This window comes from Botryllus schlosseri, chromosome 8, assembly GCF_051294905.1.
Source record: "Botryllus schlosseri isolate E-star chromosome 8, Bs_hap1, whole genome shotgun sequence".
In the NCBI taxonomy this organism is placed as follows: Eukaryota; Metazoa; Chordata; class Ascidiacea; order Stolidobranchia; family Styelidae; genus Botryllus; species Botryllus schlosseri.
In genome coordinates, this window is record NC_137243.1 from 22,387,454 (window position 1) to 22,401,756 (window position 14,303).

General features: G+C 39.9%; 1 protein-coding gene across 1 annotated transcript; it reads left to right on the forward strand.

Moving 5' to 3' along the window:
* The first annotated feature begins 7,291 nt into the window (after positions 1–7,291).
* On the forward strand, positions 7,292–9,858 carry LOC145445374 (L-rhamnose-binding lectin ELEL-1-like). The gene is made up of 3 exons (XM_080323567.1): positions 7,292–7,451; positions 8,530–8,638; positions 9,589–9,858. The coding sequence occupies exons 1-3, from the start codon at positions 7,379–7,381 to the stop codon at positions 9,761–9,763; spliced, it is 357 nt and encodes a 118-aa protein (XP_080179693.1). The 5' UTR covers positions 7,292–7,378; the 3' UTR covers positions 9,764–9,858.
* Positions 9,859–14,303: the final 4,445 nt, after the last annotated feature.

Genomic DNA, 14,303 nt, shown 5'->3' on the forward strand with positions numbered 1-14,303 from the left:
GTGAGATCATATTCCTGTGGAAGACTTTCTGATGTTGTAGATGTTAGGAGATTCGACAGTAGTCCTCATCGCAGCCAGCTTAGACAAGAAGAGGGCATGCATTGTTATGTGTCCACCAATTGTCCATACTACGTAGTCGTAACCAGACACTTGGTGGCCCCAGCAACAATTACGATTATAACAAATACGCCCCTAATGGACAGTCTGCCACACTCTTCGACAAGGTAAAGGGTATCATGGACACGATAATTGCATTCCCCTTCAAAGGGGCAAACTCGTGGGAAATAAAATCCAGAGATTGTCGAGACTCAATCCTAGCGCGTACCATTCTTTGTCGAACAAAATTGGTAATACGACGAAAAACAGCCTGAAGCTTGGTGGAAGGCGACATGTTCATTGTTCAACTTCCAACGACATCATCATTATAATAAAATTTTTACCGAATTGAAACACCACAAGATTGCGATATAAAGAAACGATAGTAAGGTTTTGAAACGACTTGTCGTCAAATGTGGTTCAGATGTTTTCCTGAAATCTCTGAACTATAAGTGGACTGCTAAACTTTATTTCAATTTGATGACGATGTCGAAGATCTTTACTAAACTCTTTACTAGTCAAGAATGCTTTCGGGCGGTCATAATGTTGCATATGAACATGTTCTTGTGAGGCAGTTTTACACGGAAAATTTCCATAAATCTCCATTTCAGCTGGAAATGCACTGTATATTACAATAATTGTTTTGTAAATTCCTCTTTGCTTCGCGCGTCAGATGAAACCGCCCAACGGAACAGATCTCTGTCGTTGTTCGCAGGCTATATGCTAGACATGTCCGAGGTAGATGATTCCGCTAATGTAGCGATACCATATGTCCTCTAATAAGAGGAAGCGCCGCTTTTTTAAGGAGACTGAAATTTCATCGGAGAACGCCGGAAATGTATTTTGTTTTAGTCCTCTTTCATCTCCGTAGTTATTGGGTAATATCGACAGCAAAGAGAGACACCTGCAAACTGGCTATGAACACAGTTGACGCGAGGATCGACTAATTAAAGCTTAACACAGCGTAGAGCAAACGCGGAAACCATTTTTACATCTGCTCGGACAAAATGATCACCATCAGTCATCACATCCCCAAGAGTCGTCTTACGCGGATCTCAAAATATGTTGCTGGATATGTCAAAAAAGTTCCCTCGGTATAGGACGTTATGGATCCCATCATGCATGTGATGTGCCAAATAACCTAACCGATTTGTTTCGAGTGCCGGCATGTGCTTCATTAACGACTGCGTTACACACTAATGACGGTTACAGGATGGAAATACATCATTGTCAAGTGTGTATAAAGAATTCCTCGCTTTTGATGATCCGCAGAATTTCCGTTTTGCTCACAAATGTAGGGTTTGCGTGACATGCAACTCATCTCATTAGTCGCGCTATTTTTGGTAATGTGATTACTCCGGATCAAAATTAGATTTTAAGCGGCGTGTCGAACAGCCGTCGAGACATGACGAATGAACCTTGTATATGGTTAACTAGCGTTTTTACATCAGGCACTTGATTCGATACCGTTTTCACGTTTGAAAAATAATAGCGCTAATTTGTTTTAATAGGTCTATTGCGATCATATTATACATGGATTCACCCTCCGTTGCTCAATAGTTAATAATATACGTAGCGTTTGATAAATTTGTAATGGTTTATAACTTATTTCAGGACAACCCTTACCATATGATTCGTAGGTCTTTTCAAACCAAGGTACGTTATCCGGACGTTAGCATTAAAATTCATGGAATTTACAAAGGTGGAGCGAGCAATCCACGTGACAATATCGTATGGTGTCTTCACATATCAAGTGCAATTGTTTTTATGTCAAGTTCATCAAAACGTCCCAGTTAGACAAGGGGTGTTCAACGTTTTTGCCCAAACGGCCACGTGCGACGTCGGTCTATAAATGATAGCGATGATCACCTGAGTGTTCACGAGTTTAATTTTTCCATTATCAGCTAGTTACCAGTACTGGGCACTGGGCGAAAATCCTGACCTTTCTTTATCTTTAATATTTTTTCGACACGTTTTAGAGTTTTGATCTTCAATCGTGGATATACGCGAAGAAGTAGCCAGAAAGAAAATTTCGTGGGATGGCAAATATTTGATGAGTTAATAACAGTTATACTAGACTTATTCCCAAGAATCATGAGTTTATATCTATCGGCTTAACACGCACCAAAATCGCGAATAATATTGGTATGAAAAATCAGTGTGCACTTCTTTACTAGTTCGCGAACAATATTAGAGCAGCAAATGAATTTATCAGGTCAATAAGATTCGCAATTGCATGTATTTCACATCTGTTATCAGACTTACCAGCAAAGCTCGCAATGTCCTCAGAATTCTAGGACAATCATTCCACGCGATAAAACCATTAAAAATTCATTGCGAGTTAACTTCGAGTGAGTGAAGTTTTCCATGATTATATGTTGTCAAAGTACATTTATTGTTAACTCGTTACCTCCGGTAAAGATTGCTGCTACTCAAAATATACTGTTAAAAGCCCACACCAAACTGTAAGAGTTGATGAGACGCACGCGAATCCTAATGACATTTCTTCACGAGGAGCAGCTGGGCTCAGATTGATAATTCGGAGCCGTCATGCCTGAATATCAGGGGTTTCAAACTCAACTCGTCTAGCGGACCGGATTCAAACCATCAGAGCACTCGCGGGCCAGGCCGGTCAAATGATTCCGAATCGTTACCTCAAAATCCATGGCCCGTTTTTTCACTTCAATACTCAACTTTCAAGCCTATTTACATAATAATAACAATCGTAGTATATCACGGCCCATATAGGTTCTATTCCGCCAGCACCTTTATTCACAAACAATAGAATTGGCGAAATTACGATGATTGACCGGTTGAATAGTTACATAAACTACTAAAACATCAGCTTTACCGACGATATAGGTTGCTATATTGCTATATTGCTATGATTGCTTTGTTTAAGTCGTAATTCGTAATCTAACAGTGTAGTCCTTGATTTGCATTGAGTGAAATACAAGCGATTTGACCGTAGACGCAGACGTTGAAATTTGGTTCATTATTCTTGTGTGGCGGTTCGAGTTTCTCTGGAAGCCGAGGAGCTGTTAAGTCATAAGTGAAAAAGTAGTGCAACCACAGATACTAAAATTATATTTTTTGTCATTATTATATTCTCCATGTAACTTGCATAAACTGGTTTCTAACTGACGTTTTCACTTCTGCAAATACCCACTTTTTTGTCCAGTCTCCATAAAACTGTGAACTCACTGTGCACATTTTGCCTTTTCGGAATTTTGTGTCAATGTCAGCGACTTCTTCCTAATTGTGACTAGAGTGAAACCACAACACCGCTGTTGGATGGTTATGATTTGGCCTATTAACCTACTCGACATCTTCTGTCTTGTGGGATTATTTGATGAAAGTACGTCGTACAGTAACATTTGTTAGAAATGTGCTGGATAATACAGCCATTTTTAGACTCACGTCGCGGGCCGGATGCGGCCTTCGGGCCCTATGTTTGACAGCCGCGCTGTATATAATATCGAAGTTTTCAGACAACATGCCTCTATCGTATTGGGCCAAGGTTTCATCGCCGACAATCTTTCTGGGAGCGCCCATCGCCGAGGCGCATTTTGACCGAGAATTTATTTGTCTAGTGCTTTTCAACCTTTTTGAGCTCCATTTTCACTTTTTTGTAAAATAAATTTCCTTCGAAAATTGTTATGCATAAAGATGAAGATAGACCTACTTAACTACATTTTTTTCAGATGTGCAACAAATTGACTACTATGTAGCTTAAGCTATCAAGTGTCTCATTAAAAGGGCAACTTTTTACGCTCGTTTTGCTTTCAACTATTTCATTGAAACCCTTCTTGGCCAAACAATGTTGTTGGGAATTTGTGCAAGAACGTCTACTAGTGCTTGGATGGCCAGGTCTTATAATCTGTTCTGCACTCCTATCCAAAATACGGCGTATTTTTCGCGAGTGAAAAATGCTTGCTCGCAGAAATCGTTTTTGAGAGCAGACACAAAGGTCCCGCGAAGCTCCAGTTTGCAGAAAGGATGAAAAACCGGCATGTGTTGTGTTGAGGCTTTAACCTTATGTCTTTGAAACATAAGGTGCAAAACGATCGAGGCATATTAGAGCTCGCTACCTTGTGATATATTGCTCCAACTTCTGTCTCGCGAGTTTTTGACAAGAGCGAATAACTCACGATACTGTGTGCTTTACTCTTTAGCTCAATCTAACTTGAGAATTCATAACAGTTTAATAACGGTAAAGCATGCTTTCAGACTACCACCAAAATCTGAGTTTTTGTGGCATCTTGCGACCCAAGCCTAACCCATGAAAAGGAATTCATTTTTAATATTACAGTTGTATGCTTCGATTCTACGGACATGTATGACATACAGAACGCGTGCACCACAATAGTACCCAAGACAACTCTACAAAACATGTATGACGCACGTGATTTCAAATTAGGACGAATTGAATTCCTCTGCGTATCGCAGTTGTAGCCTACTACTGTCTGATCAGATTGCAGGAACGGGACTATTACGTGCCGACAATTGAGCATATCCAAACCATCTCGAAAGGTTTGGCCATCCAGCATCGGTCATTTATTGACCGAGGTTTTGTCGCCGCTTATGTTTTTGGCACCGCATTTAATCAGTGGTTTGTTCGCCAAAACTTTACGTCTTCGTGTGTCCCGACGCACAAGGGGTTGGCCTCGAAATGAATGAATCTCATAGGCCTGAACTCGCTGGTTGCACACCCCTACACTAGTTCATGTCAACGGTCTTCGACCATATTTTCCAGAAGAAAAAAAACGGTCGGACAAATCTTATCATGAATTCTCACGGTAAAGCTATATTTTCTGCATGTCTCGCTTATTGGCTACAGTAGCCTACCCAGTGACAGTGACCTTGGATATGTAAAAAATGTCGCAGGATGTTTTGCAATAAATTCAATAAATATTACATACATATTAACAGATAGCTCTGGCACCGTGTCGACCTAAAATTATACCCCTTGCGGTCCATACTTTAACAGCCCTTGAAGGGGCAAAAATTTGCGTACAGTAACTTGCAAATGTGAGTTTGTAATGATGATATTTACAACTATCCTCGTGCCTCCCGCTAATTGAATAGTTATTACGAAAATATGATAATTGTTTAGCGAAAGAAAGTAGAAAGTCAATTTGAAGTCATTTTTCCAGCCTGACACAGGCTCAGACGGGCTGATATACTGTATGTCTGCCACTATAGAGATTGTAGAGATCTCCATACTGCCACGTCATCAGCTTCCAAACCAGGCTTTTGGTTACGTAATAATTACAGTGCGCGAATATTAATCCACTACGTCTTGTGAGAGCTACGATTAGTGGTGCGCCGTATTAAGTTTTACAATTGCGTCGCAACTACAAAAGTTACAGTGACCTTAAATTTCCTAAAGTTTATTTAAATTATTCCACGTCAGAAAAGTTAACAATTAACCACGATTTTCATTCGCACTTGATCCAGATTTTCATTCGCACCATTCGCACCGCTTTCGTCATTTGCAATTGATCCGGATTTTCATTCGCACTATTCGCACCACCTTCGTCATTCTCACTGCAATTTTTTTCATTCGCACGAGTGCGAACCGTCATACAGGTTGGAAATCACTGGTCTAGTGCGTCCTGGTGTGGAGATGATTGGTGCCGAAGTATCGGCGCGTAGTAGTCCCCAGCTGAGAGCTACACTTACGAACTTAAACATTCTAGCGACCTCAAGCAATAGCGGAAACATAGCGATCTCTCATAATTGCTATTGCAGTTAAATTCAACTTCGTACCTTATGCATTATGGTGCGCGTTCTCGTGTGCTGTGAGATGTCACTTCCCCTCTCGGTTCCGCAGCAGAGAGTCGGCTAATAGTTGGGGTAAAATTTTGTCATTGAACAGAAACTCGTCGTCAGATCTCAAATAAAGCAATTCGTTTATCGGCAGCGTGTAGCAGCGTCGGTCGTTCGTCGGTTTAAAGCACACACGCATCGGACGACGGTCTTCTTTAAAAAAAAACGAGGGCACGATCAGCGCCAATGATTGTGAATGATGATAGGCGGCATCCAGTGAATTAGTATAGCCACCCTCCTTTGCATACGTTTAATTGTTATTTTTCGGGAGGGGTGCTCATATTTGCAGCAAGAAATTATCTATTGCAGGGGTGTCAGACTCAAATTGCGTCGCGGGCCCGATTCAAGCCTTCAAATCACTCGCGGGCCGGACCAGTCAACTGATTCCAAAATGTTACCTCATTCTCTTGCATTTCACTTGAATACCCTAAAAGCATATGTAGATAATACACGGATCATTGTGTTTATGAAGTAGCAAGACGTAGCACATTTATTCGCGAACAATGGAATTGGCAAACATACGATGATTGTCTGGTTGAATGCAGTTAAGAACCGCTAAAACAGTGGCGTTAATGACGATATAAGTTGGCATATTCTATGCTACATTTGATTTAGTCGTGAATTGGCGTTATCGCAGCGTATGCGTTGTGAGCAATAATACAAGATTTTAATTGGAAACGCGGACTTTGGGAATTGGTTTATTATTATTAAACCGCGAGTCCGGTTTCTTTCATGTCTGGGGATCTGGGTCGAGAGTGACACATCAGCATCAGTGCGACCATACATATTTCAATTAGTATTATTGCAACTAATATATTTCACATGTAAACGGCATATAACGGTTTCGCATTAGCGTTTTCGTTTTTGTGAATAACTACTTTTTGGTCCATATTTGGACAAATATCTAAACTTGGTGTGAACTTTGTTGCCTTCTTGAGATTGGATGTCGATTTCATCGACTTGTTATTAGTGGTAACTATTGAGTGAAACCACAGCGCCGTAGTCGGGTGGTTATAACGGGGCGTATGACCACGGAATTATTTCTTACAAAATATCTCAACATTTGTTACAAATGTGCTGGAAATACAGGAATTGTTCAATCTACTGAGAATGGTCGGATGAAATCGGCTGGCGGGCCGTATGTTTGACACCCCTGATCTATATTGACACTAAACAGCACGAATCGCGGAATGTGTGAGGGGTCGCTATGATGCTGGACAGAATATTGATATCACTGAGAGAACATAAGCTTCTCATTACCGTTTTCATGAAATGTAGCAAATTTGTCAAGAACGGGATGTCGATCTTCCTTACAGACACATTCGGTTTCCTCAGTTATATCCGCACTCAAGTGCATATAGTGTATGCCCCCGAACTGTTTGAACACAAGGAATTGGAAAGAGCTACTGAACAGTCAAATTAAACTCCAGTTCGATACAAGTTTGCAAGAATGGGACCTTTCACTGTCGCATCGATGTTGGTTTTACTTGTCTGCGCTGCAACGACAAATGCTGATACATCAGGTATGAGTTTCATATTATAATTTATACACATATGCGAGAAATCGACAATCGCAGCGTTTCTTAGTCAATCTAGACTTGTCGATATCTGTTGGGTTTGCTCATCAATGTAATTAAATAGTATATCGATATTGAAATGAACCTTCATGTTTTCGGCTGACATTCATCGGGAACAATCGCCAGTAACTCGTAGAGAATTGAAAAGAACATTGTATATCTGTTGGAAAAGGCACAAGAGCACAGGAGTTTACCATCTGAAATAGTACATTTTGCTTGAGCGCGCCCTTCGCCAATATTATTAGAAAATTCATGTCGGTGACGTTATATTATGTGATACGATTGTTGATATACAATTTTCTTCCCCAGTCTCTACCAGTTGCTGACGATTATACCCGACGAGTGTCCATTTCGAGTGTTGTATATTATAGTGTGCATGTACGTTGAAGTTCTGTACCGCCAAGAAGTCCTTCAATTACTCAATATAATTCGACAACATGGATGAATACTTCAAAGATTTCACTTGCAGTCAAGATGCATTTTCCATCCTGATATCTTAAACATTAAATACCCTTTTACATACTTCAAATTACTATTTGAATAACCTTATTTTATTTGAAATGTAGGCCATGAGCATTTCAAAACGCTCCCAAGACCGTGATAAATTCTCGGCTAAAATCGATGATCTATTTTTTCAGTCTGCGCCATCAACAAGCAGAGTATTGATATATCCTTTAATGATCTAGGTCCGGATTGACTACCTTTCTTATATTTCTAATCATAAACTTCGGCAATCTTGCACTCATGGTATTCAATGTGCTAGAGTGCTGCGAATTATTTCTTATTTCAGCGGGTGCCGTGACTTGCTTGAGAACCCTATCGATAAATGCTTCAGACACCGCTATTGCTGCCCGGAATTATGAATGTAGATGCCGCCTAAAGATAATAAACACCGTTCTCATATATTTGAACGTTCCAATTTCAATTGAAATATTGATGATGGTCATTTTAAAAGACATATCATGCAATCGCGAAAATTCCAAACCATTCATAAATATACATGTTCCGTTAATTGTTACTGAAGAGATTTTTCAACGGACCTGCGAATATTCGACGATGCATGTCCAATGTCCTGCCGGGAAGACGATAAGGCTCAGATCTGCGATGTATGGGAGAAAGGAGTTGAATAACGAGTAAGTGTGCATTATATATTTAAATATAGCCTCCATAATGCATATTTGTGTGCCTGATTACATTGGCTACTGATGAAGTAAAAAAAGTGAGTCGGCCTACAACACATGTCATGTACACTCTTCTCGACCTCTAAATACCTGTGTCTTACATTCATTCATGCACCAGCTCGTTTCACACTCTCACACTAGAGCATACCAACAATCTTCGACGGTGTTTTGAAGAGAAAGGAATGCTGGAAAAATCGAATCATGAATTCAAACCAATTTTCGTAACATAAAGGTCGGCACATGTTCATGATCAAGCCACATTGCAGTAACGGCTTTCGTGTATCTCACATTGGCTATGATACCCAACACAGTGATCTCGGATACGTAGAAAATATCCACAGGAAATCGCACAATGCGCGGAAAAAATTATTATTTTGTTGCAACAAAGTCAACAAATATTACATACATATTATAATATCGCTGTGGTTCCGTCGCGACTTAAAAGTATACCATTTTCGACCTATACTTCAAGAACCCCAGTTATAAAAGAATGAACACAGTTCATATGCGAGAATGCGAATCAATAAAAATCTATAATCAATCATCTGCCACGTTTGCACGTGTGTACTACAATTGTGCAATATAGCTCTAAAACGAACCCAAATCTAACTTTGACCCTAACCACACTCTAACAGTCACTCTGAACTTATCTCACATACTCGTGTGTCGCATGATCAACGGTCTTAAGTCCCGGTCTTATTATTGTCTTAAAGGTATATAGCACATATCCCTGATTCTCATAATTCTTATCAGTACATATTTCGAATGCAATTGTTTTGTTTAGTGCGGCAATTTCAGTTATGTACATTATGAGTGTTGTGTGCATCTTCTCGTGTTTCTGATTTGTCCGTGTCTTCTATGAATCATGGGATCGCAATCTATTCTAACGTTTTTGTATACAGATGCCCTAACTCTGGTCCGGACACCACCACCTGTGAAGCTGCAAATGGTGGCAACATAGTTGCGCAAATGTGCAATCATAAGAATTCGTGTGATATACCTGCATCCAACTCGGTGTTTGGGGACCCTTGCGTCTACACCGTTAAATATCTGGATCTCGTTTATTGGTGTCGATAATTTGTCTCGATTGACCATAAATGACATTGGTGGAATGACGCAATGAAACCGTCGACAACGATGATTGAGAAAATATAATCTTACAACCGCAACAATGTATGTGGAGTTATCGACCAATATGTAGGCCTACTGTATAGATGCAGGTTTCTGTGTCGACTTTAGGATTGCTGATCTTTCAACGATAGTACAGGAATGGAACAGTATTTTGAGATACAAGTTTACTTCAGCTGTGTGCTGAAAACGGAGAGTGCAAATGGCAGCGTATTTCGAAACCATCATATCCGCAGAGTCAGCAACCTAGTTCCAAACTTACCTGTCTGGATTTTAAGCTACGAGTTGAGTATTCCAAACCTCTCCCTTGATGTTATAAATAGGGAGAAAGTTCAATTCCGCAGTCGCCATACGCCGCTAGAAGTGTATTTCCAACCGGTATTCTAAATAGCCTATATTATTCATATCCACGCTCCCGTTGGAAGTACATATAGCCATGGCACAAATCTGAATCGAGTATTAAATTTTATGATATTTCAAGTACTGAAATTATACGGTCTTCGCAACTGAGAGATAATCTACTAACTAGAATTCGAGTTTTGATACATTTTTCCACTGAGGAAGTCCTGAGACCTTGATTGGCCGTGTCGCAGCATACGAGAGGTAGTACAAAGCTTCGAAAATTACTGGAAATAACACATTTTCGAAGTCATGATCATCCAACAGCTTAGTGAAGAAGTGCAATGGAATCGTTATGGTCGAAAAAAACTCCAAAGTGTCTCTAATGTGATGGATAACAGGCATTATGTTCTTTGTGGTGGCATAAAAAGGGACATATTTGAACTTTGACATATTACGTTCCGTTGTAAGGTCATAATGAGTGATAGTCGAATACTCGACTCGACTCGAAGCATAATACGTGATTCAGAATCGAATCACTCAGGTACTCGATTTAGCCCAGCCCTAGATGCGATTTATTGAACATATAGACCTATAAAGGGGATGAGATTCGACAAAGTAAGGTCCATCAATCTAACATCCACCATTGTCTTGGAATGAGAATGCTAAATGCCTATACTGCAAACTCGGCTCTTGACACTATACACTATAATATTGAAGACTGGCATAGATACCAATAAAAAGTAATATTTTAATAAAGAAATACCAATGCAACAAATATATCATTATCGTCAATTTCATTACATTTAGAACTATGAGCTGCGCACGATATTTGACAAACCATTTCAGCGACTAAACATCGATATTTGGGCTAGCGAGACGGGATACTAGCTAAAGGACTATCTCCTCGTAAAGCTTGATCTTGTGGGGAAGCCCTAAGCCGTGTTCTGAGCGTCTCAGTATTGGCAGTGTTTGGGCCATTGCAAGTCACGGCATTATGCCTTTTCATATCAGTTGATTCTCCCTCGATGAAATGCTGTTGCCATTGCCCAAGCCGTTTTAACAAGCGAGGAGTAGTGATGTTGGACACAGTAGAACAGCTTATTTTGAAACAACAACAAAAATTAATTGAAACTGAAATCTATTTCGGCATTTCGAAGTGCTGCAATTGACGTTCTTCCGAAATCTGAAATCAGATCGCGGGCCGCAAAATAGGACCTTGTGTTGGTGCCCCCTGAATTCTGTCATAATTAAAGTGAAATGCCGAAAATCTAATTTTAATCTTATTTGTGAAATGTTTCTACCCTTTAATTTTGATTCTGATCCAATTCTCGGTTTTCCTGAAAATGCTGCTGGAGAACTGTATAGTGTCAAGAGCCGAGTTTGCAGTACAGACATTTGGCATCCTCATGCCAAGACAATGGTGGATCTTAGATTGATAACCTTACTTTGTCGAATCTCATCCCCTTTATAGGTTCATCAGTTCATTAAATCGCATGTGTCTAGTGTATCGCAATACGCATTGTGTGTGTTGTGAGCAGATTTAAAAAAATGAAACCGCCGATTCATTGATTGGAAGGTGTCATTTCTTAGTATTGTGTCAGGATCATATGTACCCCCAACGGGAGCGTGGATTTGAATAATATATTTAAAATACCGGTTAGAAATACACTTCTAGCGGCGTATGGCAACTGCGGATCTGAACTTTCTCCCTATTTATAACATCAATTAATGAGTGTGGAATACCTAACTAGTAGCTTAAACTCAAGATATGTAAGTTTGGAAATAGGTTTTTGACTATGCGGATATGATGGTTTCGAAATACGCTGCCATTTGTACTCTCCGTTTCCAGCATATACCTGAAGTAAACTTGTATCTCAAAATACCGTTATATTCCTGTACTATCGTTGAAAGTGGAGCAATCCTAACGTCAACACAGAAACCTGCATCTATACAGTACCTATTGATCGATAACTCCACAGTCCACATACATTGTTGCGGTTGTAAGATTATATTTTCTCAATCATCGTTGTCGACGGTATCATTGCGTTATTCCACCAATGTCATTTATAGGCGATCAAGACAAATTACCGACACCAATAAACGACATCCAGATATTTAACGATGCTGACGCAAGGGTCCCCAAACACCGAGTTGGACGCAGGGATATCACACGAATTCTCATGATTGCACTTTTGCGCAACTATGTTGCCACTGTTTGCAGCTTCACAGGTGGTGGTGCCCGAACCAGGGCATCTGCATACAAAAACGTTGAAATAGATTGTGATACCATGATTCATAGAAGACACGGACTAATGAAAAACACGAAAAGATACACACAACACTCATAGCGCCCATAACTGAAATTGCCGCACTAAAATAAATCCATTGCACTCGAAATATGTCCTGATAGGAATTATGAAAATTAGGAATATGCGCTCTATTCCCTTAAGACAAGAATAAGTCCAGGACATATGACCGTTGATCATACGACACATGAGTATGTGAGCTAAGATCAGAGTGACGGTTAGAGTGTGGTTGGGGTCAAAGTTCGATGTGGGTTTGTTTTAGGGCTATAATGCACAATTGTAGTACACACGTGCAAACGTGACAGATGATTGAATATAGATTTTTATTGATTCGCATTCTCGAATAACAGGCAGCTACGTAATATATCCACTAGGGATGAGCTATGCTTTCGAGTTCAAACAAACCTTAAATTATATTTATATGGGAATATAGGTGGTGGTGGTGCATACTTGATAATTTAACCCACGGTTTTTTCGCATTTCCATCGTAAAAATACCTCTTTGGTGCGGACGAAAATGAACTGTATGCGTTCTTCTGTAGCAGGGGTTCTTGAAGCATAGGTCGAAACGGGTATACTTTTAGGTCGCGACGGTACCACAGCGATATTATAATATGTATGTAATATTTGTTAAATTTGTGGCAACAAAATAATAATTTCTTTACGCTCACTGTGCGATTTCCTGTGGATATTTTCTACGTATCCAAGATCCCTGTGTTGGGTATCATAGAAAAAATGTGATAGCCTATATACGAAACCCGTTACTGCAATGTGGCTTGATCATGAACATGGGCCGATCTTTATGTTACAAAAATTAGTTTGAATTCATGATACGATTTTTCCAACATTGCTTTCTCTTCAAAACACCGTCGGAGATTGTTTGTATGCTCTAGTGTGGGAGTGTGCAACGAGCGGGTGCATGACTTTAAGACACAGGTATTTAGAGGTCGAGAAGAGTGTATATGACATATGTTGTAGGCCGACACAATTTGTCTTACTTCATCAGTAGCGAATGTAATCAGGCACACAAATATGCATTATGGAGGCTATATTTAAATATGTAATTAAATAGTATATTCATATTGAAATGAACCCGAATATTTTCGGCTGACACTCGTCAGGGGTAATCGTCAGCAACTAGTAGAGAATTGGAAAGAACATTGTATATCAACAATCGTATCACAAAATATGACGTCACCAGCATGAAAGAGAGAGCGTTCAATATACTATTTTTAGGTGGTACACGAACTCCTTTTGTTGACAGAGTTTTGGTTGGTGTATTTTGATAAAAGTTGATTCCAAGGCACACAAATGGAATTGTGAGCGGCCTCGCCCTACGATTCGAAATCGGTCGTCTCGATAATTATTCGCACAAATCGGATTATCCAACAGATGTTTGCCGATGGCAGAATTAATTGTTATTAATATGTAAATAGGCTTGATGGTTGAGTATGGGTATTGAAGTGAAAAACAAGGGCATGGTTTTGGAGGTAACGATTTGGAATAATTTGACTGGTCCGGCCCGCGAGTGCTCTGAAGGTTTGAATCCGGCCCGAGACGCGAGTTGAGTTAGAAACCCCTGATATACATGCATGACGGATACGAATTATGAATCTGATACCAGCTGGTCCTCGTGAAGAAATGTGATTAGGATTCGTGAACGTTTGGGCAGATAAGTTTAACACCCCTTCTCTAACTGGGACGTTTTGATGAACTTGACACAAAAACAATTGCACTTGATATGTGAAAAGGAAGACACCATACGATATTGTCACGTGGATTACTCGCTCAACCTTTGTATATTCCATGAATCTTAATGCCAACTTGCGGATAATATACCTT